A 25,150-nucleotide genomic window follows, 5' to 3' on the forward strand; every position below is an offset into this window, starting at 1 on the left:
ACAAACTAAATCTCCCTGCAACAATGAAGATTTATTTAATCTTCTCTCTAAACAAGCTATGCAAGGACTTAAAAGACCTTCTATTTGATCAGACTGTCAGACCACCAGACTCAATTGAAATAGACAGTAAGAATGAATGAGAAATAGATTGTATACTGACCAGTTGAATAAGTCAGAGCAAGCTGCAGTATCAGGTATACTGGAAGAGATTTGACAAGAATTCTTTATAGTACTTCACCCACAATTTCAAGAGATCACTATACATAATATGAGATTTCTATGAGGCCAACTCTACTAAAGCCAGACCACTGAAACACCTAGATGAATGAGTAAGGACATGGAAGACAGGCAGCTATCTGAAAGATGAAGACAATGACAATCTTCCAGCATGAGGGCATGCCTGTTTCTAGATCAGGGGGTTATGTTAGGCTCAGCACCAGGGCTAGGTTTACCTCCATCACATGACCACACCCCACATGTAACCTAGTAGATCAGTCATGATCTGGTCATGTGATCATGTGGGCTGTTCATAATCTAAGCAGAATCTGACACCTCTTTTTCCTCACCAATCTTAGAATTTCATTACATAGCAGTTAGCAACACAGAGAGTTTCCTTCTTATGCAGCTCACATTTGCTCCCTAACATTTTCTATCTCTTTCTTCAGTACTATTATATCTTTTTCATCATCATCAAAAATATCATTAAAAATATTATAAATGACTAATTTTTTTTATTTCTTATTTTTATCTAATTTAATCTTTCTCTATAGTTTTTTTTTCAGTAGAGATCTTTATTTTTTCTTATTTTTAATGAGTAAGTTAAATAAAAATTAAAATAATATAGTAATTACTATAGAGTTTCTTATAAAAAAGATATTAATTATAAAGATTATCTTTTTATTCATTGCTACTGAGAATATATTTTGATTTAGTTTATTTCTTAACTCAAAAATTATTTTTGAGCTTTGAAGTTGACTTATTACTTCTTTATTTAAGAGCTTTAAAATGAGATATTGTTTTTTTGATTGACTTAGCTTTTTTTATTTTAAAACTTTTCTTTTCTTTGATTTTAAGCTGTTTTTCTCTCTAAAACTTTCAAAGATATTAACTGAGCAGAAGTAGAAATGAAAATAAAAGTTATTTATATAAAAGTAGATTTTTTAACTGCATTCTATGCTATTTTTGATTGATTCTAAATGAGAACTTCCTGTTTAACTTTACTAGTTTGAGGCTGAAGTGAAACATATTTAATTGAACTAGTCATATTTATTTTGAACTTAATAATCTCATAAATTTACTTTAATATTAAAATTAGAAAATTAATAATTTTTTGATTTTCTTCTTTATCTATTTAATTTTTTAAAATAGATGCTATAAGCTTTAAATTATTAAGCTATTTAACTTGATTTAATAATTTATCTCTTTTATTTTTTTTAATCTATTATTTAAAGAGGTTTTGATGAGTTTTTTTTAAGTTTTTTTCTTTGTTTCAAATATAGAGAGTATTTTTTTTATATTTCAACTTTTATTTATATTTTTTATATATTTGATTTAATAAACTTTGATAGAATCTTTCTGATTTTACTACTAGTTCAGTAACTAGATTAGATTTTTCAAAAAGAATCTAGTAAACTAAGATTAGTTTTTAAAATAAACTAATAAAATATTTACAAACACTTCTTAATATATAGAAGAGGTAAAAACTAGTATAAAAAATATGATTTTTTTTAGAAAAATTATTAAAAACTGATTGATTATATCTATATTAAAAAAATTTTCCTTCTATAATAAGTATGTAGCTCAAATTTTTAAAATAAATATAGAATTATTATCTATACTTTTTTTAATCAAAAAAAAAGTTGAATTAAAGTAAGATTTTTCTAATTTTTTGAAGAAAAATCAGGAAAAAATTAATATTTTAAGAGAAATCTATAAATTTTACTAAAATATATTCTTTATTAGAACTTAATCAAATTTAATTAAAGCTTCAGTTAATTTTAACTGAGTTTTAACTGAATTTTATTAAACTTATTAAAGAATTATTTAAAGTTTAACTCTATAATATGTTTTATAAGTATGTATTTAGTTCTAGCTTATCTATATTCTTGTAGAGGATAAAGCTCTAAGAATTAGAGACTAGTCCTCCTATATGACAAGGATGAATTGCTTGAGAAAGGGAAGAAAAGAATGAGATAAAAATATAAGCTTAAGCAAGCTCACATAGCATGATCACATACACACATATAAATGATGGCTAGGCTGAGTCAGTCAGTCAGAGCAAATCTAGAGGTTCAGCTTCTTATAATACCCTTCTTCTCCCTCTTTGTTGCAGGTCTTTATGACTACTTAAAGTCCTCTTTACATCTAATTTTGCCTGCTGAGAGGTCTCTCAAGTGTTCAAAGTCTTCACTTCTTGTAGAAGACTTGCATCATTCCATATAGGCTCAGCTCAATCTACTCATTTAACAAGGTATTGCTTTTTCCTCTGGTAGGTTCATTCATCTCAAATTTCCTCAATCTCAAACTCAGGTCCTTCTGAGGTCTCTATAGCAGGTGGCTGCTAGTTAGTTTGCCTCTGACTAGACAAGGAATTCATTGCCATCACATGTAGAAGCTTTACATTAAAGACATTGTGAATATCAGATGAGATATTCAGTCAGTAAGTATGAAATTCTATCTTTTCTAGTACAGCATATTGATTATATTTCATGTCCAGCTTTTTGCACAAGTGATTAGTTCTCATGTTCTCTAAGCTCAACCAGATCTTATCTCCAGGTTGAAAGCTTGGAGCTGAGTCTCTTCATCTATTCATGTAGTTCTCTTGAGATTGCTGAGCATCTGTCATTTTTACTTGAGCTTAGTTCAACACTTCATGAGCCTTTCTCATATAATCATCTGCAAACTCAATGAGATTATGTGGTGTTTCAACAGAGAGTGCATCAGCTATATCAATGAAGAAGATGTAGAAAAGATGTGTTAAAAAGAATAAGCCTATACCTGTTGAGACAGTATCTCTATTATTGATGATCAGCTCTGTCAGAGAGAGTCATTCATACCCGTCATTCTGTTGAAAGCTAATGTACTTGCATAGATAGGTTTTCAGAGTCTGATTCATTCACTCTGTAGCTTCATCAGTCTCTGAGTAATAGACTATAGAGAATTGTCTTTTAATATCTAATTTCTCACACACCTGAGTTCAAAACATGCTTGTGAAAACTGATCTTTGATCTGACACTACTGTCTTACAGATGTCATATTGAGGGATGATGTTGTGAAGAAACACTTTAGTCACTGTCTTCATATCAGTTTTCTTAACTGCTTTTAATATAACTCTTTTGATCAGTCTGTCTATTATAATCATGATGTTCATGTATTCTTTAAAGCTTGATAAGTTCACAATAAAGTTCATAGAAAGCTCCTGCCATATGTGTTCAGAAATGAGAAGAGGCTTAAGCAGTTTCTGATGTCAATCTCTCCATGCAATGTTTGATCTATAAAGATGACAGTTCCTAATCATTCTTCTCACATCAGTGACATAGCTTGACCAGTAGAACTCATGTATTAGAACTTCTGCTGTTTGCTCTCACTGAGGATGACCAGTAATAGATGAGTTATGAGCCTCATGCACTAACCTGGTTTGAAGAGATTTGAAGTCTGACACTCACTTACAACCTTGAAAAAGAAGCTCTCTGTTCTTATTTAAAGAGCACTCAGAGATGAAGATCTTAATGCTGAGTTCAGAAGAAAATCTGAATCTTCTCTCATGAAGAGTCTGCTTCAGATATTGCAAAATCTTGTCATTTTTATGAGTCTTATTTCACTGAGCTTGAAGAGGCATCTCAGATTTCACACTAGCAGTGATCACTCTTGATTCCATTCCAGGTGCTAGCATATTAAACTTAAGTAGTTGAGCTTGTCTCTGCTTGATTCTCTCATCATCAGCACTTTGTGACATGTTCTGCTCTCTTTGAGATAGAGTGTTTGATTTAACATTCAACTTCCCTGACTGATAATCAATTCTGAAGTTAAATCAATAGAGAATATCTATTCAATGTAGGTGTCTTTCATTTAATCTATATGTAGTCATGAAGTATTCTAGATTCTTATAATCTGTGAGAATCTTGAATTCCTTTACACTTTGTAGCTCAGCATTTCATTTCTTTAAACACTCAGTTATTGTTAATAACTTCTTATCATAAATCTCATAGTTGCATTCTACAGATGAATACTTGTGAGAGAAGAAGGCACATGAGTATAAAATGCTCTGCTTATCATACTGTAGTAGCACTCCTTCTGAGGCATAACCTGAGGAGTCTGTTTTCAATATAGTCTCATAGTCAGGGTCAAATTGAAGCAGGATTGAAGCAGAGATAAACATTAATTTTAGACACTTAAAAGCTTTCTCAGCCTTGCTCATCTACAAAAAAGAAACATTCTTGTGTGTAAGAATTGTCAGTGGAATCATGATCTTTGAGAAATCCCTGATAAATTATCTATAGAAATTGGCAAAGTCTAAAAATTCTCATACACTTTTAAGAGTAATAGGTGTCACCTATTTTAAAACAGTTTTAAACTTCTTTGAATTCATTTGTATACCCTTGCCTGCTTCAATGATGAATTCAAGATATTTTATGTTATTCATCTTAAACTCACTTTTTCTGATATTTGCCTGCAGGCCTGCTTCTTATAGATGCATAAGCATCTTTTGTATATGCTCATGATGCTCCTGTAAGCTTCTTGAGGAAAATATCAAGATGTCATCTAAATAGACTGAGTAGAAGTTGTCCAGATATCTATGTAATGCTCAGTTGATATATTTTTGAAATATGCTCAGAGCATTAGCCAAATTAAAGAGTGTAATCAGCCACTCAAATAGCCTATATCTGGTTCTAAAGACTGTCATTCACTCATCATCTTCTGAGATTCAAATCTTGTGAAAAGCTGTAATAATATCCAGCTTAGTGAATCATTTAGCTCATTCAATTCACTGTAAAGTCTCACTGATTAATGATAGAGAATATTGATCCTTTCAGGTGATTTTGTTAAGAGCTTGATAGTCTACACAGAATCTTAGTCCACCCTCAGACTTCTTTGCAAATAATACAAAAGTGACTGTGAGAGAGTTGCTCACTTTAATAAAACTCTTATCTAGATAATCTATAAGAGTTTTTCACAAAGTCAGTAGTTCCTCTTAAGACATATTATATAATAAGTCCCAATAGTGTTGTTCTATACTACCATTAGTCTTTTTAATCAGTTCAATCCTATGATCTCTACCTGGGTCACAAAGTGGGGGTAGAGTGTTAGTGGCTTTCTTATCAAATATGTATAAAAACTCATGATAATATTCAGACAACTTTTTTCTAGAGTCAATTTTTTATTTCACTTCTAGAGTCTTTTAAATATCAGTCAAACTGACAGTAAAGATCTTAATATTTCACTTCTTTCAAGTGCTCACAAGCCTAGAGAAGTTTATGACAGAGATGAGAATTACATCAGTTTTTGTATTTGAACTAGACTCTATCTTTATGCCACTCTCTTCAAATCTCACAATTCTTTGATGAGAAATCACAGTCATCTTTTGCTGGGCCAGCCAGAGGTCATCTAGATACATATCATAACCATGTAACCCATTTACCACATAGAGAAAAGCCTGTTCAGTTACATGACTGCTTATATCAATTCAAATGCCAGTCACCATACTTGTAGATAGTCTCATGAAGTCTTTAAAGCCAGTTATTTTAACAGAGAGAATTTCAATGCACAGGAGCTTATGCTTATTAATGTAGAATTGAGAAATAAGATCATAGATATTACATTTACTGTCTATTATTTCTATAGTTGAAAAGGCATTATCTACTAAAGCATTGACAGTGAAGGGTTTGAATATCATCTTAAATTTAAATCTTCTTCATTACTTCTTCATAAGCTTCTTATTTCACTCCTTTCAGTGTTTTTTGATTGGAGCTACTCTTTTTCTAAATTCTCACTCATATTCACATTGTCATTGTCCAGTACTGACTTGAAGATCACCTTAGCTATCATAAAGATGGCAGAGCATCTGAGAGGTTTGAATAAGCAGCTCTTAATTATATGATCTTCAGCTTTACATCTCAGGCACAGGCCTTACTCTCTTCATTGATTAATCTCTGTCTGATTTATCAATTTGATGTGGTGAGTGCTTGGAGTCACAGCACCAGAAGAGAAATTTATCAGATCATCAGCAGAAGCTTGAGACTGATTTCATTGATCAAGAATAGCATGATAAAGTGAAGAGTGTGAATTAGATATTGTATGATCTGAAGAAGATCTGCTCTCATAATGTTTAGATCACTGTCTTAAAGTCTTAAGCTCAGAGAGTTGATGATCAACTAATCTAAGCTCCTTGCAGTAATTCTTGTAAGGAGATGATTTTCTTACACTCATCATACCTTCCCTCAGCTTCATGCTTAGAGCAGATTTCAAATACCTCTTTTTAATATGATCATCTCATCCATGACTATCAGCTTTCAGCAGTAGCTGATTAAATTCAAATAGAAAGACAAAGAGAGCTCTTCTACTCTGTCATAGATTATTGAGCTTTTACATACCCTTTTTCTGTTGTGCAGAATTACTAAAGAGCATGCATGTCTGCTTCAGTAAGCTCTCTATCATGAAGTTGATCTTATTCTTATTATTCTCAATTCAGAAGTAAACATAAGCTGCTGTCATTTCTTTCAGTCTCAAGTACACATATCAAGCACATTTCTCATTATTACTTAAAGCTTTCCCATCAATTTTAAGTTTTGATTAAAGCTTTAGCTCTCACTGATGGTAGTGCTTCAGATTAGAACCATCATACTTCTTGCAGTTTAGTAACTTGATCTTTAGTCTTCTAACTACAATAAGTGATTGTGAGTTCAATTGAGAGAGAATTGATGTTGAAGTGTTCAAAGCTTATTATAGATTAGCTATTTCAGCTTGCTGAGCTGCTATTAAATCTCTGTTCTCATGCTAGATCTGTTCCTGCTGTTGAAGAAAGATCATTCATTGTTGTTCAAAGCTGCTGAGAGCATCCCTGCTCATTGCTTCATGTTGATTCATTTGTGTATTTGTTGTACAAGTCTCATTCAGCTAGACATTTTCAATGTTGCTCATTTGTTTGTTAGCATGATTGCTAACTCAGTCTATTCATATACCAGTGCTATCACTGAACTTCATGATGCAGAATTTAAGACTCTCAATAGCCTGTTATATGTCAGCATATTTGCTGAGCTTCATGATATAGAATTAAGACTCCCAGTGGCCTATCAATGAAAGGAGTGAAGCAATTTGTAATGTAGAGAGTTAAGCTCTAAGAACTAGAGGCTAGTCCTCCTATATAACAAGGATGAATTGCTTGGGAAAGGGAAGAAAAGAATGAGATGAGAACACAAGCTTAAGCAAGCTCACATAGCATGATCACGTGCGCATGTGCAAATGATGGCTAGGCTGAGTCAGCCAGTCAGAGCAAATCTAGGGGTTCAGCCCCTTATAATTCTTAGCTATACTCAGTTAATTATAATCTTTAGCTTGTAGTCTACAGAGGTTAGATAGAAATTTTAAATCATATGCTCTTCACTTTTCACAGATATCTTTTCTGCTATATTTAAATAAACTTTGATGAGAATAGTATGGAAAAATATTTAATATAATAAAAAGAAAATAGAAATTGATAGAGATTTCAAAGAGCTCAAATATGTCTTTTCTCAATAATGAGTTAATAAAAGCTTTTGAAAACTATTTAAATTATTTTAATCTAATTAATCTTTTATTTATTCAATTTTTATACTCTTTAAATCAAATATTACTGATTAATAATAAAAATTATTGATAAATATTTACTTTATAAAAAAAAGTATATTTTTAATAATTAACTCTTTAAATTTTAGCTGAATAGTATAAAAATTAAGAGACTGATCAATTTTAATAAGAGCTTTCAAATAAAAATATTTATGAATTAAAATTTAAAAAATTAATTAAGTTATAAAAAAAGTATTATACTATTATATAGATTAAAATTAGAATTCTAGAAAATTATTTAAATTCTCTGTAGATTTTATATTTGCAGATAAATAAAGTTTTATGATAAATATATTAATAGATTTAAATTTTTAATATATAGATAAATTTAAATTTTCAATATATTTTTTATTTATATAAAAATTATAAATATATAAATTTAGGATAATTAATAATAGTTTAGATAAAATAGTATATAAATTTATTAATTAATATATATTGATAAATACTTTTATTTTACATCTAATAATATTACATTAATTATGTAATAAAAAATAAATAAGAAGATAACTATTACACTGTTCATTTTATACTAGAATCTCTCTTTTATTATTAAAAAACTTATAATTTTTCTCTATATGAGAGTTATAAATTTTATTTTAATATAAAAATTTATAAAAATAAAATATTGATTAATATATTAAGAATAAATAATATATTAGTTAATTTAACTAATTGATTATTTATTAAATTATTAGATAAATTTTTTTTACTCAAACTAATAATATTACTACTTGTAATTTTTAAAATAGACTTATATTAGAGTATTAAATTGATTTTAATAATAGCTATAGTATGAAGTAACTTTAGAATTATTTAATTAATCTAGTTTTTTATTTAATTGATATAAATTTTTATATATAATATTTAAATTAAATATATTATAATTCTATATATCTTTAATTTTATCAATTATAGATTAATATTTGATAAAAAAATTTACTTAGAAAATTTAATAAATTAATTAAATTTTATAGATTTATCAATTTCATTATTTATATTTATAATTTATCTAATTTTAATATTTATTTTAATTTTTTTCTTATTAAAGATCTTCTGTAATAAATTGAATATCTTTTTAACTGATTTCTTAGCTAAATTTTTACTAGATTATTTATTTTCATTAGCTTTTTTACATTTTTTATTGAAATAATCTTTCTTGTCACAGTTAAAATATTTTATATTTTTTATCAATTTTATTTAACTAACTGATTTATTAAATTTTAATTTATTTAACTTTTCAATATTTTTTTATCTCAGTATTATATTATTCAATTATTTAAGAATAAAATTCTTTTAATATTACTCTGACTTTACTAGTAATTCTTTAATTTTTTTAATTATTTGAACTAATACTTATCATCATTCAATTAAAGTTAGAATAATAACAAGATAACAACTTTATTTTATAAATTTAACTAAATAGCTTTAATAATAATACTAAACTAGAAATTAGAATAAAAAAATAAATGAGTAGTTAAATATAAAAAAATAATTGAGAATTAAATTAAGTTAATATTTAAAACAGATATAATTAAAAATTAAAGTAGATTAATATAAGCAACTGAATATAGTTAAGATCAAAATGAATCAATCTTTAAAGTATAGTGAAGTAAATTAATTTTAATTCATATATAAGCAGTTATACTATAATATTATCTTTTGATTTAAAAGAGTATTTGCTTGCAAGCAGCTGTGTTAGAAGTAAAAAAAAAAATAAAAAAAAAATTCATTAAGCTTATAAGTATACTAATCATTATAAGGGGCTGAACCCCTAGATTTGCTCTGGCTGGCTGACTCAGCCTAGCCATCATTTGCACGTGCGCACGTGATCATGCTATGCGAGCTTGCTTAAGTTTGTGTTCTTATTTCATTTCTTTCTTCCCTTTCTCAAGCAATTTGTCCTTGTTATATAGGAGGACTAGCCTCTAATTCTTAGAGCTTAACCCCCTACATTATGAATTGCTTCACTCCTTTCATTGATAGGCCACTGAGAGTCTTAATTCTGTATCACAAAGCTCAGCAAATGTGCTGACGTATGATAGGCTATTGGGAGCCTTAAATCCTGCACCATGAACTGAATGAGATAAAGCAGCAGACTTGTACAACAAATATACAAATGAATCAACACAAAGCAATGAGCAGGAACACTCTCAGCAGCTTTGAACAACAATGAATGATCTTTCTTCAACAGCAAGAACAAGTTCAGTGTGAGAATAGAAATTTAATAGCAGCTCAGCAAGCTGAAATAGCTAATCTATGACAAGCTTTGAACATCTCAACATCAACCCTCTCTCAATCAAACTCACAATTACTCATTGCAGTCAGAAGATCAAAGACCAAGCTATCAGACTGTGAGAAGTATGATGATTCTAATCTAAAGCACTACATTCAGTAAAAGCTAAAGCTTCAATCAAAACTTAATGTCAATGGGGAAGCTTTAGATAATAATGAGGAATGTGCTTGATATGTGTACTCAAGACTGAAAGAAATGACAGCAGCTCAAGTTTACTTCTGAGTTGAGAGTAATAAGAACAAGATCAACTTCATAGTATAAAGCTTACTGAAGCAAACATACATACTCTTTATTGATTCTGCACAACAGAAAAAGACTATGCAAAAGCTCAACAATCTATGACAGAGTAGAAGAGCTCTTTTTGACTTTCTGCTTGAATTTAATCAGCTACTGCTGGAAACTGATGGTTATGAATGAGATGATCATATTAAAAAGAGGTATTTGAAATCCACTCTAAGCATGGAGCTAAGGGAAGGCATGATGGATGTAAGAGAATCATCTCCCTACAAAAATTACTGCAAGAAGCTTAGATTAGTTGATCATCAACTCTCTAAGCTTAAGACTTTAAGGCAGTGGTCTAAACATTGCAAGAGCAGATTTTCTTCAGATCATACAACATCTAATTCACACTCTCTACTTTGTCATACTATTTTTGATTGATGAAATTACTCTCAAGCTTTCATTGAAGATCTGATGAATCTCTCTACTGGTGCTGTGATTCCAAGTACCTGCTACATCAAATTGATAAATCAGACAGAAATTAATCAATGAAGAGAGCAAGGCCTATGCCTGAGATGCAGAGCTGAAGGTCATATGATTCAGAGCTATCTGTTCAAATCTCTCAGACACTCTGCCACCTTCACAATAGCTAAAATGATCCCCAAGCTGGTACTGAACAATGATGATGTGAATATGAGTGAGGATTTGAGAAAAGAGTAGCTTCAATCAAAAGACACTGAAAGAAGTGAAATAAGGAGCTTATGAGAAAGCAATGAAGAAGATTTAAATCTAAGATGATATTCAAACCTTTCACTGTTGATGCTCTAGTAGATAATACCTTTTCAACTAGAGCAATGATAGATAGTGAATGTAATATCTATGATCTTATTTCTCAATTCTACATCAACAAGCATAAGCTCCTGTGCATTAAAATTCCTTCTATTAAAATGATCAGCTTTGAAGACTTCATGAGACTCTTCACAAGCATAGTGACTGGCATTCAAAGTGATATAGATGATCATATAACTGAACAGGTCTTTCTCTATGTGGTGAATGAGTTACATGATCATGATATGTATCTAGGCAACCCCTGGCTGGCCCAGCAAAAGGTGACCATGATCCCTTATCAAAGAATTGTGAGATTTGAAGAGAGTGGTATAGAGGCAGAGTCTAGTTCAAATGTAAAAGCTGATGTGATTTCCATCTCTGTCATAAGTTTCTCTAGACTTATAAGTACTTGAAAGAAGCAAAATATTGAGATCTTCACTGTCAGTTTGACTGATATTCAAAAGACTCTAGAAGTGAAATCAAAGATTGACCCTAGAGAAAAGCTGTCTGAACATTATCATGAGTTTTTAAACATATTTGATAAGGAAGCTGCTGATACTCTACCCTTACTTTGTGACCCAGGTAGAGATTATGAGATTGAACTGATTAAAAAAGCTGATAATAGCATGAAACAACTCTATTGAGGCCTACTATATAATATGTCTTAAGAGGAACTACTGGCTTTGTGAAAGACTCTTACAGATTATCTAGATAAGAGTTTTATTAGAATGAGCAACTCTTCTGCAGCCACCTCTGTACTATTTGTAAAGAAGTCTGAAGATGAACTAAGATTCTGTGTAGACTATTGAGCTCTTAATAAAATCATCTGAAAGAATTGATATTCTATATCTTTAATCAGTGAGACTTTACAGTGAATTGAATGAGCTAAATGATTTACTAAGCTGAACATTATTGCAGCTTTTCACAAGATTCAAATCACAGAAGGTAATGAGTGAATGACAGTCTTTAGAATCAGATACAAGCTGTTTAAGTGACTGATTACACTCTTTGATTTGACCAATACTCTAAGCACATTTCAAAAATATATCAACTGAGCATTACATAGATATCTGGAGAACTTCTGCTCAGTTTATTTAGATGACATCTTGATATTTTTCTCAAGAAGCTTACAGGAGCATTGTGAGCATGTACAAAAGATGCTTATGCATCTACAGGAAGCAGGCCTGCAGGCAGATATCAGAAAGAGTGAGTTTGAGATGAACAGCACAAAATATCTTGAATTCATCATTAAAGCAGGCAAGGGTATACAAATAGATTCAGAGAAAGTTAAAGCTATTTTAAAATAGATGACATCTACTACTCTTAAGAGTGTATGAGGATTTTTAGGCTTTGTCAATTTCTATAGATGATTTATCAGAGATTTCTCAAAGATCATGATCCCACTGACAATTCTTACATGCAAGAATGTTTCTTTTTTATGGATAAACAAGGCTGAAAAAGCTTTTAAGCATCTAAAATCAATGTTTATCTCTACTTCAATTCTGCTTCAATTTGACCCTGATCATGAGACTATATTGGAAACAGACTTTTCAGATTATGCTTTAGAAGAAGTGCTGCTACAATATGATAAGCAGAGCATTCTATACTCATGTGCCTTCTTCTCTCACAAGCATTCACCTGCAGAATACAGCTATGAGATTCATGATAAGAAGTTATTAGCAATAATTGAGTGTTTAAAAGAATGAAATACTGAGCTATAAAGTGTAAAAGAATTCAAGATTCTCATAGATTATAAGAATCTAGAATACTTCATGACTACACACAGACTAAATGAAAGATAGCTACATTAAATGGATATTTTCTATCAATTCAACTTCAGAATTAATTATCAATCAGGAAAGTTGAACACTGAACCAGACACTCTATCATGAAGAGAGTAGAACATGTCATAGAGTGCTGATGATGAGAGAATCAAGCAGAGGCAAGCTCAACTACTTAAGTTTAATGTACTGGCATTTGAAATGAAATCAAAAATAGCTGCTGCCAGTGTGAAACCTGAGATATCTCTTCAAGCTCAGTGAAATGAGACTCACAAAAATGACAAGATTCTGCAGTGTCTGAAGCAGACTCTTTATGAAAAAAGAGTCAGATTTTCTTCTGAACTCAGTATTAAGATCTCTATCTCTGAGTGCTCTTTAAATAATAACAGGAAGCTTCTCTTTCAAGGTTGTAAGTGAGTGTCAGACTTCAAACCTCTTCAAATCAGATTAATGCATAAAGCTCATGACTCACCTCTTACTGACTATCCCAGGTGAAAGCAAATGGCAGAAGTTCTAAGATGTAAGTTCTACTCATCATACTATGCCACTGATATGAGAAAAATGATTAGGAACTGTCATCTTTGCAGATCAAACACTGTATAGAGAGATCAACATCAGAGACTGCTTAAGCCTCTTCTCATTTCTGAACATATGTGACAGAAGCTTTTCATGAACTTTATTGTAGACTTATCAAGCTCTAAAGAATATATAAATATCATGATTATAATAGATAGACTAATCAAGAGAGTTATATTAAAAGTAGTTAAAAAAACTGATATGAAGATAGTGGCTAGAGTGTTCCTTCACAACATTATTTCTCAATATGGCATCTATACAGCAGTAGTGTCAGATCAAAGATCAGCTTTCACAAGTATATTTTGAACTCAGATGTGTGAGAAATTAGACATTAATAGACAACTCTCTACAGTCTATCACTCAGAGACTGATGAAGCTACAGAGTGAATGAATCAGACTCTGAAAATCTATCTACACAAGTATATTAGCTTTCAACAGAATGACTAGTATGAATGACTTCCTCTGACAGAGCTAATCATCAATAATAAAGATGCTGTCTCAACAGATATGAGCTCATTTTTTTAACATATCTTTTTTATATTTTCTTCATTGATATAGCTGATGCACTCTCTGTTAAAACATCATATAATCTCATTGAGTTTGTGAATGATTATATGAGGAAGGCTCATAAAGTGTTGAAGTGAGCTCAAGTAAAAATGATAGATGCTCAGCAATCTCAATAGAACTATATGAATAGATGAAGAGATCTAGCTTCAAGCTTTCAACCTGGAGATAAAATCTGATTGAGCTTAGAGAACATGAGAACTAATTGCCTATGCAAGAAGCTGGATGTGAAATACAATCAATATACTATGCTAGAAAAGATAGAATCTCATACTTATCAACTGAATATCTCATCTGACATTCACAATATCTTTAAAGTAAAGCTTATACATGCTGTGGTGATAGATTTCTTGCCTAGTCAGAGGCAAACTGACTGACAGCCACCCACTATAGAGACCTCAGAAGGACTTGAGTTTGAGATTGAGGAAATTTAAAGTGAACAAACCTATCAGAGGAAAAAGCAATATCTTGTTAAATGAGTAGGTTGGGCTGAGCCTACATGAAATGATATGAGTCTCCTACAAGAAGTGAAGGCTTTAAATACTTGAAAGGCCTCTTAGCAGGCAAAATTAGATATAAAGAGGACTTTAAATAGTTGTAAAGACCTGCAACAAAGAGGGAGAAGAAGAGTATTATAAGAGGCTGAACTTTTAAATTTGCTCTGGCTGACTGACTCAGCCTAGTCATTGTTTGCATGTGTGCAAATGATCATGCTATGTGAGCTTGCTTAAGCTTGTGTTCTCATCTCATTCCTTTCTTCCCTTTCTCAAGCAATTCATCCTTGTTATATAATAGGACTAGCCTTTAGTTTTTAAAGCTTAACCCCTTATAATTATCTTGATAATTATTCATTAAATTTTTATATATTTTCTTTCATATCTCACTAATATCAGAGCCATCATCTGATTCTTACCTAGAGATTGAAATTTATTTGATAGTTTAACAGCAATAGAGCTTAAAAAAATATAAATAGAAATGATAGTCTTCAATTTAATAATTATAAAATTTAAAATATAAATAATATTGTAATAGTTTAACAAAATATATAATAAATAATTATACAAAAGATCAATAATATTAAGTTAAATCTGATTAAAATTTTTATATTCATGATGATTAGAATGAACAGAGTGAAATAAATAATTAGAGTAAGCAGAGTTATTAAACAAGTTGAGCTATTGAAATAAGTTAAATTATTGAATAAATTAAACTATTAAGTAAGTTAAACTATCAAGCAATTAGAATGAGCTAAACTATTGATGTAATTAAAGTGAGCTAGATATATAATATGATCAATTGAAAAAAATATGATAAGAATAAATAAAAAAAACTAGAAGCTAATTGCTGAATAATATATAAAAAATTTTTTTATATTCAAAGAAAGTTTAATTATTAAGCTAGATATTTTCAGATTAATATACTGAGAATATATATATTCAAACTTAGTAATATATACTATTAGGAATTTAATTAAAATCTGGCAGTAAGAGCTTTAAATGAAATCAATATTAAAATTAAGATTGAGATTGAAAGTCATTCAGAGCTATTGATCTAATTAAACTTTTGAATAGCACTTTCAAATTTTTGATAAGAGGTAGTAATAGAGGCTTTTATAATAAATATAAGAAAAAAATAATTAATTAATAAGGTTTTAAGCACTTAGCATAGTTGCAATCACTGAAAAGCTTATAGAGATATAAACATAGACACAGATATAGATATAAATATAAATATAAATATAAATATAGATTTAAATATTTAGTATAGTTGTAATTACTATGAAGCTCATATAAATATAAATATATAAATATTTATTACTTAATCTTCAAAGCTTTTTGAAAAAAAGAAGTTTAATATTATATCATAACTCAAGTAGAGTCAAAATGATAATAAAATAACAAAATAATAGTTTCAATTTATTTGTTTAACTAAGTAGCTGTGATAATAATACTAAACTAAAAATTAAAATAAAAAATGAATAAATAACTGAATATAAAAAAGTGATTAAAAATTGAATCAGATCAATTTTAAAGCAGATATGATTAAGAATTAAAGCAGATTAATATAAGCAACTGAATATGATTAAGGTCAGAATAAATTAATCTTTATAATATGATAGAATAAATAAATCTTAATTCTTATACAAGCAGCTGTGCTATAATATAAACTTTATTAAATTTTCACTTCAATGTTATTTTACTCATTCTGCAGCTATCTAAGTAAGAGTTGTTAAGTTTTAATACAGCATTAATAATATGTTATTATGTAAAGAATTGAATAAACATAGTTAATGAGCAAATATATTGCAATATCTAACTAATCTAAATCACTGATTGTAATAAACAACTCATTGTGTAAGTATGACTTATAGAGAAAAAGAAATAAAGACTATGTCAAACCAGAAGTAGTTATTTTAACTCCAGACATGCATAGAAATGACTATATAGAAGGTTATAGCTGTATAGCTATATCAAGCTGTTGAGAAAAAGCTAACTTTACATTTTCTACTTGTGTACTTCTGGATTAATATTACTTGAATTATATTATTCTGCAGTTACAGATGTTAAGACTGAATGAACAGTTGAACAGAGCATAACTAATCATCATCTAGCTCATTAGTTAGTCAACAATTATCACTACATCAGGATGAAAGCATCTCCCTGTGAGAAGAACATCTGAGCATGCTGGCCAATATACCCATGGACTAACTATATATGTGGTAATTAGGCGCTTTTCAGAATTGCTGGCTGAAGCTCCTTTTGCTGCTGCCTCAACGTTTGGTGAGGTGAAAAAAGCTGATACTTGGCTAGGACGACAGCGGCATCTTCAGAAGCGAAGTGGTAGATAAATTAATTCGGTTTTCGTAGTTCTAAAATGACTTTGGGTGCCGCGAGCTATGTTTTCTTCGCATTACGCCAAAAAGTGTAAACATTGCTTCTGGGTCAACTTGATCCCAAATGGCGAGTTCCATGTCTCGTGAAGGGAGATTGTTCGCAGGAAGTATGTAGTATCATTTGAACCTTGAAGAGCTTCGAAGAGGCTTTTTAAGGCCCCAAGCGAGCGACCCATATAATTTTTTGCAATGCACGGAGTAATTGCATACATATGACGAGATGGGCCAATTTATAATGGTGGTTAAACTTTAATTTTCCAACCACTACATATGGAGTTAGCTGGGTTACAACTCGTTATAGCGTATGTACCTGCAAGGCCCCAACTCTCTGGAACAGCCTTGGAAATATCCACTCTGGTCGCTCTGGTGATGATCTGCTGGTCCCAATCTCTGCAAGATTTCCAAGCAAACACCACACCCTCTCCCGCCCGAAGAGGCGGCCCATGAATGTGGCGCTTCGTTTGGCTGGTGTCAAAGCGCCAATCGGTAACCTGGGGAAAGAAACCTCGTCTTTTCTCGAAATGCCAGATGCGTCGACTAGCTCAACCTCGGGAAACCTTCACGATGAGACTACGGGGTTAGAGAAGGGCGAGACTCCGTCAAGGATTCAAGGACCGTTAAAAAAAAAGCGTATTTTAATGAGGGCTTGCCCGTTCCCTCCTCGAGTCAGGGGGAATTTCTAGCCACACAACCAAGACGGCAAACTATCTCCACCGCCATCTCCATTGTGCTATTTTATATTGGGAATGGTGTGGTAATTGGCTTTCCCAGCTATTAATACACAGAAATCGAAGTTCTCTGAAGGGGACTTTGGACATGAGACTTCACTCTCTCTGACAAAGTCATACCTGATCTTACGAATAAACAGACAGAGATCTATAGTTATGGGCAGCGCGGAGCGGGAAATAAATCCACATGCCCACCAGCCAAAGTGCGAGGAGTGGATTGAGCAAGAACTGAAAACTGGGGGAGAGTCCTTTCAGAACAACTCAACAGGCGACGGAGCAGACGTTACAGAGAACAGGATGGACATAGGCGCCCAGTTCGGAGGTCGCTATCAAAGTTTTTGACTCGCCAATACGCTAGAAAGACACCAAAAATGCCACTTCATTTACTTACCAAAATCAGTAGGCTTCAGCTCACCATTTCTAGTTAAACCATATAGTTAAAATTTAGGGCATCAAGAACTAAAATCTTAGTTAGGTTTAGACCTACTTAAGAGGGCCCCATTTGCATTGCATGCCTATCATTCTAGGCATAACTAGACATGATACCGTTTCAATTTGGCTTTTAGTGCAGTATTATGGCTTCCATGTGAGTCGAAACTTTTGACAGTGACCCCCTCTTTACAGTTGTACCAGTGGGAACTCAGAACTACCTGAATTCTGCTCAACCTGCGAACTTGTTACTATTTTGCCGTGGCTTTCGTTCTCACAACTTTTGGAATTGTTGGCGAATAACATGATCTCAATCACAATCAGCCAAATGTTGCCCACTTAAGAACTCATACGGTCTTCAAACCACTTTTGACCAAATGCCCCCGGGGCTCAGACCCCGGCGGCTTTTCCGTTCGGCATCTGGGGCACGCTTAGTCTTCCTGGCTCCATCACAAGCCCGTATTCGACGCGTTCATGGGCTGATCGCCGATCAATCATTCCCAGTTGTGGGCTGCTGTGGCGTGCCCAAGCGGCGGACCTCCTTGTCTCAAGCGAGAGCATCTTTTGGCGCCTTCATCTCACCGCTGTATATTGGCCAATAGATGCCCTGCTGCAGCACAGTTTAGTCGGTTAGAAATCAACAGCCGGGCAGAAATAATCCGCTAAAATATCCTTTGGGTGGTCGTTTCGAGACTTGATAGAGTTTCCACGGTTCTTCTAGCGCGACTACGCGGAGAGGTTTATGAGGCAGACCAGGCTTCAGGGGGCTTGACGCAGCATCCCCCGCAGAATTCCACGAGGTGGGTAAGGATGGCAGAAGTGTGGGTCTATATCTCGGACTAGCTTTTCTATCACCCCCGGGAGAGTATTTATTTGACCATGCCTATCTCCTCTTTCTTTGATTGTCTTGATCGATGCAACAGGCTTCCTTAGTCTTTTGTCTTGTGTGGCCGCCAACATGGAGGAAAAAAGTTCCAGCATATTTGCTGTAGCAATTTCTTTGCTCGTCGCTTCGTGGCTAATCGTTGCATTTCGCTGCTACGTGCGCGCAAAACTAACCCGATGGGGTCTTGACGACATATTCGTGATCGCTGTTTTGGTACGTTAGAAAGCATCCCTACATGCACATACCCATGTATGTACAGTAGTTACAGTACATCCATAGGTTGAAGGGAACCATTATCCTGCCTGCTCTTTTGCGTGGCTAATTATTGATTCATTATTCCACAGTTGATATTCACCGGATGTGCTAGTTGCCTCATGAAAGCTGCGTCCATGGGACTTGGGAAACGTACTAAAAGCATAAAACCACGCGAGGCGATCATAGATTCATTCAAGGTCAGATATAAGAATCAGGCCCGCAGAGCAGCTTTTGTATGATGGTATCGTTAACAGCTAGCGCAGTTTTTTTTTATCGCCGATCTTTTATATATCACCTCTTCAGGAATAGTAAAGATCTCCTTCTGTTTATCTCTGTTACGAGTTGTCATCGGACGAGGTTACATCTACACGATATACGCGGTCGGTACAGTTACGGCCATTTTCACAACTTTCTACTTCTTCTTCGCCCTTTTCTCGTGCTGGCCGGTGGAATTTGTATGGGAACAGATACGAAACCCGAATAGCGGCGGGACGTGCCGGCAATATCATAAGGTCGTTGCCGGAAGCTATGCCCACGGTTCAATCGTTTGTGCGGGTGATTTGATACTCGCATTAGTCCCTGCATTGATGATACGGAAATTACAATTAAATTCTCGTACTAAGTTATCCGCTGGCCTTCTACTTGGGTTTGGATCGGTGTAAGCTTCCACTTCCTCTCCGCCCTCTCTCCTCCGTGCAATACCTCCAGATGTGCAATTACTCTAACCTTTCACAGAGCGAGCGTTGCAACCATAGCCCGTCTTACATACGTCAAATATGGATACGATCAGAAAGATTTCCTCTACACTAACACCGAGATAATGATATGGTCCATGGTGGAGATAGGGGTAAGCATCATAGCTATATCGGCTGTGACGCTGAAGCCCCTTTTGATGAAATACAAAATCTTCTTCCACTCTCAAGACAGCAATGCACGCTCGCCGCATGACCGAGGACGCATCTACAGGAACGGCGGCGGGGATTTCACGTACACAATTGGCTCAGGACCCCCACGGAAAAGCCATTATAGTCGACAACATAGATCCTCCGCGCATGGCAAGATAAGCGCCTCTAGAATGAGACCTGATAACACAGTTGCCAAGGGACGGTCATCATCGGAGGAAAATATCTGGATATCGAAAGGGGATGGGCAGACGATACCCAGTAGAGACGGAGTCGATGACGATTTGGAACTCATTCCGAGAGGACAAATACAGAAAGTTGTTGAGTTTTCGACGTCAAGGGTCGCGGCGGAACTGGACAAACATTCCACACCGACTCCTGAGCATAGGTATGAGCAGGCGTAATGTATGTACATAAATTTCTTATATATTATGGGTTCCATGTGCACGTATATGGATGAAACTGGAAATGCTATCCCCTCAGAGCTTGACCACCTGGATGATATCGCCCATACTGAGCTACATCTATTCCCAGCTTTATCTCACCATTAAATTATACTTTTAACTTTGACACTTGCCTGAACATTTGCTAACAGTTGCTGTGTCTCATATGAAAAGGGTTCTAACTACTATGTTATAGCTGTCTGTCTACTGATCGTCCTAATGTTTCTATCTGTCAACCATTGTTCTTCAACTTTGGTCATCCACTCCTTCACTTGATGAACTTATCAATCAATAATTCCATCCATTAATCATTTGCCAACACGTGGTAAACCTAACACTATATATATAAGCCCCACTGTAGTTAGCTTGTCCAAATACAATCCACAATCTTCCCCCTCCATCAGCTGTTATCAGACTATACAATATTATGACGATGCAACATATTGGGGATGTCAGTGATTTATAAATACATAAAAACAGAACAGTTGACATTTTTGTTACTTCATTTATTCCAGAACCACCCTCTCCACCTTACCCTCATTTTTGTCCAGCACGACGAGGACCTGTTGAAAAGCGTACATCTTTAGCGCAACCTGTTTCCGGAACTCAACAAGAAAACACAAATCCCATATCCAGAAAAAATAAACGCCTATTTTGTCATGCTTGATTAATGCTCATGCTTCATGCTCCATTTCTTCCGTACCGTTCCAAAGTATCAACCGCCAAACACCAGGATCAAAATGCTCCGCAAGAAACGGAAACGAAACCAGAAAAAGTGGGCTGTTGTTCAAACAGGAAGGACAGCCATCAGAGATCTCGCTAAAATAAAATCAAGTTGCAAAGGCAAGAGGACAGAAAGAGGTTTGAAGGTGAGATGGTTGTCAGGGGGTGTTAGAGTGTGTGAAGCAACAAGAGAAGATCAAAAGGGATTAGTCAATATATCTACAGCACAAAAAAGACAAAATGAAAACAAGCATGCAATCTGGCAAAGGAGGTTTCATCACCCCATATCCTCATCGTCGTCCTCAGGGTTTTCCAACGATTCCATTGCATCCTTAATAAACTGCGCAGCCTACAATTTGGGACCTTGTTAGCACGTACAATCAATCAATGAAGCAAACGAAGGACAAGCCCCCACACCAATTGCACAAAAGCAAAAAATAGAAGATCATACCTTCGGATCTAAATTCAACGCTGTTGTAAAATGCCTAATCGCACTCCCCTTATCATTAAGCATCTTATATAACTTCCCTAACAAATAATGCACATTCGGCTCATCGGGCGCTAAATCTTTCAATATCCCAAGCTCAACCTGCGCTAGCTTAAGCTCATTCAGCTTCATCAAAACCCGAGCTTTGCGCAAGCGGGCAAGCACAGACTGCGGCGCAAGTGTACAGGCCCGTCCGTACTGCAACAGCGCAGCCTTCTGATTTCCCATCCTCTCCAGCACGAGACCGATACACCACACTAACACGGCGTTGGTCGGGTTGATACTGGAGGCGGTACGGTAGTGTTGTTCTGCAAACTTGTATTTGCCCATTTTTTCGTAGACTTTGCCAATGCCGTACCAGGCGTTGTAGTGCCTGCTGTTAGCGCTGATGCCGTACCGGTAGGCATCCAGGGCTTTATCATATTCTTCGTTGGAGACGTATTCGTGTCCCTGCAATGTAAAGGCGTAGGCGAAGCTGTGGTCCAGTTGCGTGGCCCGTTTGAAGCATTTAAGCGCCTGGTCATGATCGGATTGCAGAGAGAAGGAGTTGCCGATGGCGCACCATGCCTGTGGTGATAGGCGGTCGATCTCCATCAGTTCGTGTGCCAGATAAGCCAATTCCACTTCATTTTTCAAGTGCCACAGAACAGTTGAATAAACCTCCATATCCTCTAATCTCGACGGCGCAATGGTTTTAACGCGGATGAAATACTTTTCGGCTTCAACATACATTGCCTGTTCATAATACGCTCGACCTATCTGCGACAAAACCCATGGGGTTTCTCGCTGGCTTTGCGGGAGAGAATTGAATATTTGTATAGCCTCCTGGCATTTATATGTCGTGAGTGCCGAGTAACCTTCTGCAAGTTTCGCAAAAAGATCTAAAATCCAATTGAGAGCTTCGACGTCCTTTGATTTATCCGTCGCTGCGTGTTTGGAGTGTCCACCAACCGCACCGTTCGGGACAGCAGAAGCAGGAACCCCTCGACTCTCTTTGCCGTCAATGTCCATCCCATCGGGGGCAGCTTTGCGATTACCGCTCACGACCCGTCCCATAGTTGAACCAGAAGGGTTACGCCCTTTTGCGCCTGTCGCCTTCACCTTTTTAATCTCTCGACCTTCCCGAACCCCAAACGTCACCGAGGCTGAAAATTTGCTAGTCGTGGGGCGAATCTGGTTAAAGAGCCGTACACTACGTCGTTGTGGAGCTCCTGGTTCGGAAGTCTGTGTGGCTGTTTGGTGGGCAACTTGACCGGATACTGTTCTTTTCCTCTCACCTCCTCCAAATGCTGGCGGGGCTGTTTCTCTTGAGACTGCGATATGATATGTATCTTCCGGATCTACCCTGGCTTTATTTCTGGATTTCGTTGATGTAGTCTTCATTTTTGGGGGTGGATCTACCCCATAATCCAAACCCAATGTCTGAATAGTTCTATTCTTCCTCCCAGGTGCAAAAGTGGGTTCCCATGATGGGTCACCAGAAGTTGCACCACCACTGCCACCTGCACGCAAGTCGTCCGAATCGCTTTGGGCGACAGGAGTTTCCAAACCTTCCGGCGCGGGAGCACCGATAGAAACACTGACATTACTGCCATTTAACTTTTCCCAAAGTGCGGAGGAACCATTTGCAGCATCAACGCGAGCACTGAACGATGTAAATGGATCTACGTTATGGTTTATGTTTGGTTGTACTTGCAGGGGTCCATTTGTCTGTGCAGCCTTTTCGAATGTCGGAGGATTTTCTGTGGTTGGCGACGAAGGGAGCATTGCTAACATATCTGGGGACATCTTATATATGTTGGGAACCCGGATATTGGCACCTTTCGATTGGAAAAAGTGTCAGTACTAGAAAAATAAGAACAACTGCTTCCGGTATTTTTTGTTTTTACCTGTTTGGCAAAGACCTAGAAAGGCGTCCCAAAGGAAAGGGTTTAATTTCAAAGCTTCAACATAACAATCCACTGCTTTATGTAGATCTTGATGTGCATGCCATAATTTTCCCTGTAAGCAAAGACATGCAGCGGCATCTGGCAGGTGTTGTCTTCGTGTTTCGCTATGCTTATCTGCAATCCAAGTTGCAGTCAGTTATACGGAGCGGCAGTTTATTTATTTTTAGTTTTGTTTATTTATTTTGTTTTGTAGATTCATGTATGTGCAAAATCCAATGCCCAACACCCAAGCATACGGATAGAGAGAGAGCAGAAAGAGCCACTTACTCCAATTATTCTTGTTAGCCCAAAGGCTCTTACTCCTGTCCAAGGCAGTGATCCCTTCAATGTACTTCCCCAGATCTAAACATGCTTGCGCATGGACATATGAGCAGCCAGCATGCGTTCCCCTGGAACCCGAATTCCTGCTATATTCCCATGCAGCCTTGGACTGGCCACTCTGGAGATGACAGAGGGCGAGGAGGTAGGAAGCTTCCGATGATCGTGGTTCAAAGGCGTGGAGGCGGCCGGCAAGGAAGAGGGCATTGCGGATGAGGTTGTTATCGAGATGATAATATATCAGTTGCCGCAGCTGGCTGGATATGTGAGGGGCGGAGGGTGCCATGGTAAGAAGAGGGACGACTGTTTGTAATATAATAGAGAGGAGAGAGGAGACGAGGTTGGTGGGTTGCTAGGGCGGGATGAGGGTAGGAGGAGGAGGAGGAGGAGGAGGAGGAGTGTGTGGTATCTCAGTCGTAATTCATGCAGAGAGGGAGGGAAGGAATGTGTTTAGAAGTGTTGCTGTTGTTGTTGTTCTTGTTGTTGGTGATGGTGTTTTTGTTGGTGTTGCTGTTGTTGTTGTTGTTGTTGCTGTTGTTGTTGTTGTTGTTGGAGGAGGAGGAGGAGGAGGCTGGAGGTTGGGGGAGGAATGAATTTGAATGTCGAATCAGGAAGCTGAGAGCCGCGTGAAGTGGTGGAGGGAGTGAGTACCAAGGAGAGATACATCACACGCTGCAGCTAAAGGGACCTCTTAGCTATACGTATAGAGAGGCAGACAGTGCATCTTCTTCCATCGCAATTAAGACAAGACTGTGAGGTGGGGCATTTTCTGAGGGGACTGAGAAGCAGCGGGATGAGTGAGGGATTCCTGTGTTGTGGTTTTACCTGGTTGCATCAAAGCCAAGAAGATGGATGATGGGACAACCGTGGACAGGACAACCGGCAGCGACCGGTGGTCTACGCGGGCATGATGCTAGAGCAGGCACAGGATATTGCAGTTTTATGATCGGGTCCCTTTGAGGTGAAGGTTGTGTCGTCTAGATATAAGCAGAGGAGTGGTATAGTACCAGGTGGAGATGGATTGATACCAATACAGATCAAGGGGTCAGCAG

General features: G+C 35.3%; 3 protein-coding genes across 3 annotated transcripts; 2 read left to right on the plus strand and 1 right to left on the minus strand.

Moving 5' to 3' along the window:
• Window positions 1-388: 388 nt before the first annotated feature.
• PAAG_12470 (hypothetical protein) lies at window positions 389-9,897 on the plus strand (the record flags this gene model as incomplete). The annotated part of the gene is made up of 2 exons (XM_015847952.1): window positions 389-478; window positions 9,808-9,897. 2 exons carry the CDS (start codon window positions 389-391, stop codon window positions 9,895-9,897), a joined length of 180 nt encoding a protein of 59 aa, XP_015702419.1.
• Window positions 9,898-19,093: 9,196 nt separating this feature from the next.
• On the plus strand, window positions 19,094-20,582 carry PAAG_07947 (hypothetical protein; the record flags this gene model as incomplete). Its single annotated transcript, XM_002790015.2, has 4 exons — window positions 19,094-19,234; window positions 19,366-19,473; window positions 19,540-19,934; window positions 20,012-20,582. 4 exons carry the CDS (start codon window positions 19,094-19,096, stop codon window positions 20,580-20,582), a joined length of 1,215 nt encoding a protein of 404 aa, XP_002790061.1.
• A 1,039-nt stretch (window positions 20,583-21,621) lies between these two features.
• Window positions 21,622-24,384, minus strand: PAAG_07948 (20S cyclosome subunit (BimA/Nuc2/Cdc27); the record flags this gene model as incomplete). The annotated part of the gene is made up of 4 exons (XM_002790016.2): window positions 21,622-21,693; window positions 21,796-23,651; window positions 23,721-23,894; window positions 24,048-24,384. 4 exons carry the CDS (start codon window positions 24,382-24,384, stop codon window positions 21,622-21,624), a joined length of 2,439 nt encoding a protein of 812 aa, XP_002790062.2.
• Between the last annotated feature and the right edge of the window lie 766 nt (window positions 24,385-25,150).

The sequence above is a fragment of the Paracoccidioides lutzii genome (assembly GCF_000150705.2).
Source record: "Paracoccidioides lutzii Pb01 unplaced genomic scaffold supercont2.28, whole genome shotgun sequence".
Lineage (NCBI taxonomy): Eukaryota > Fungi > Ascomycota > Eurotiomycetes > Onygenales > Ajellomycetaceae > Paracoccidioides > Paracoccidioides lutzii.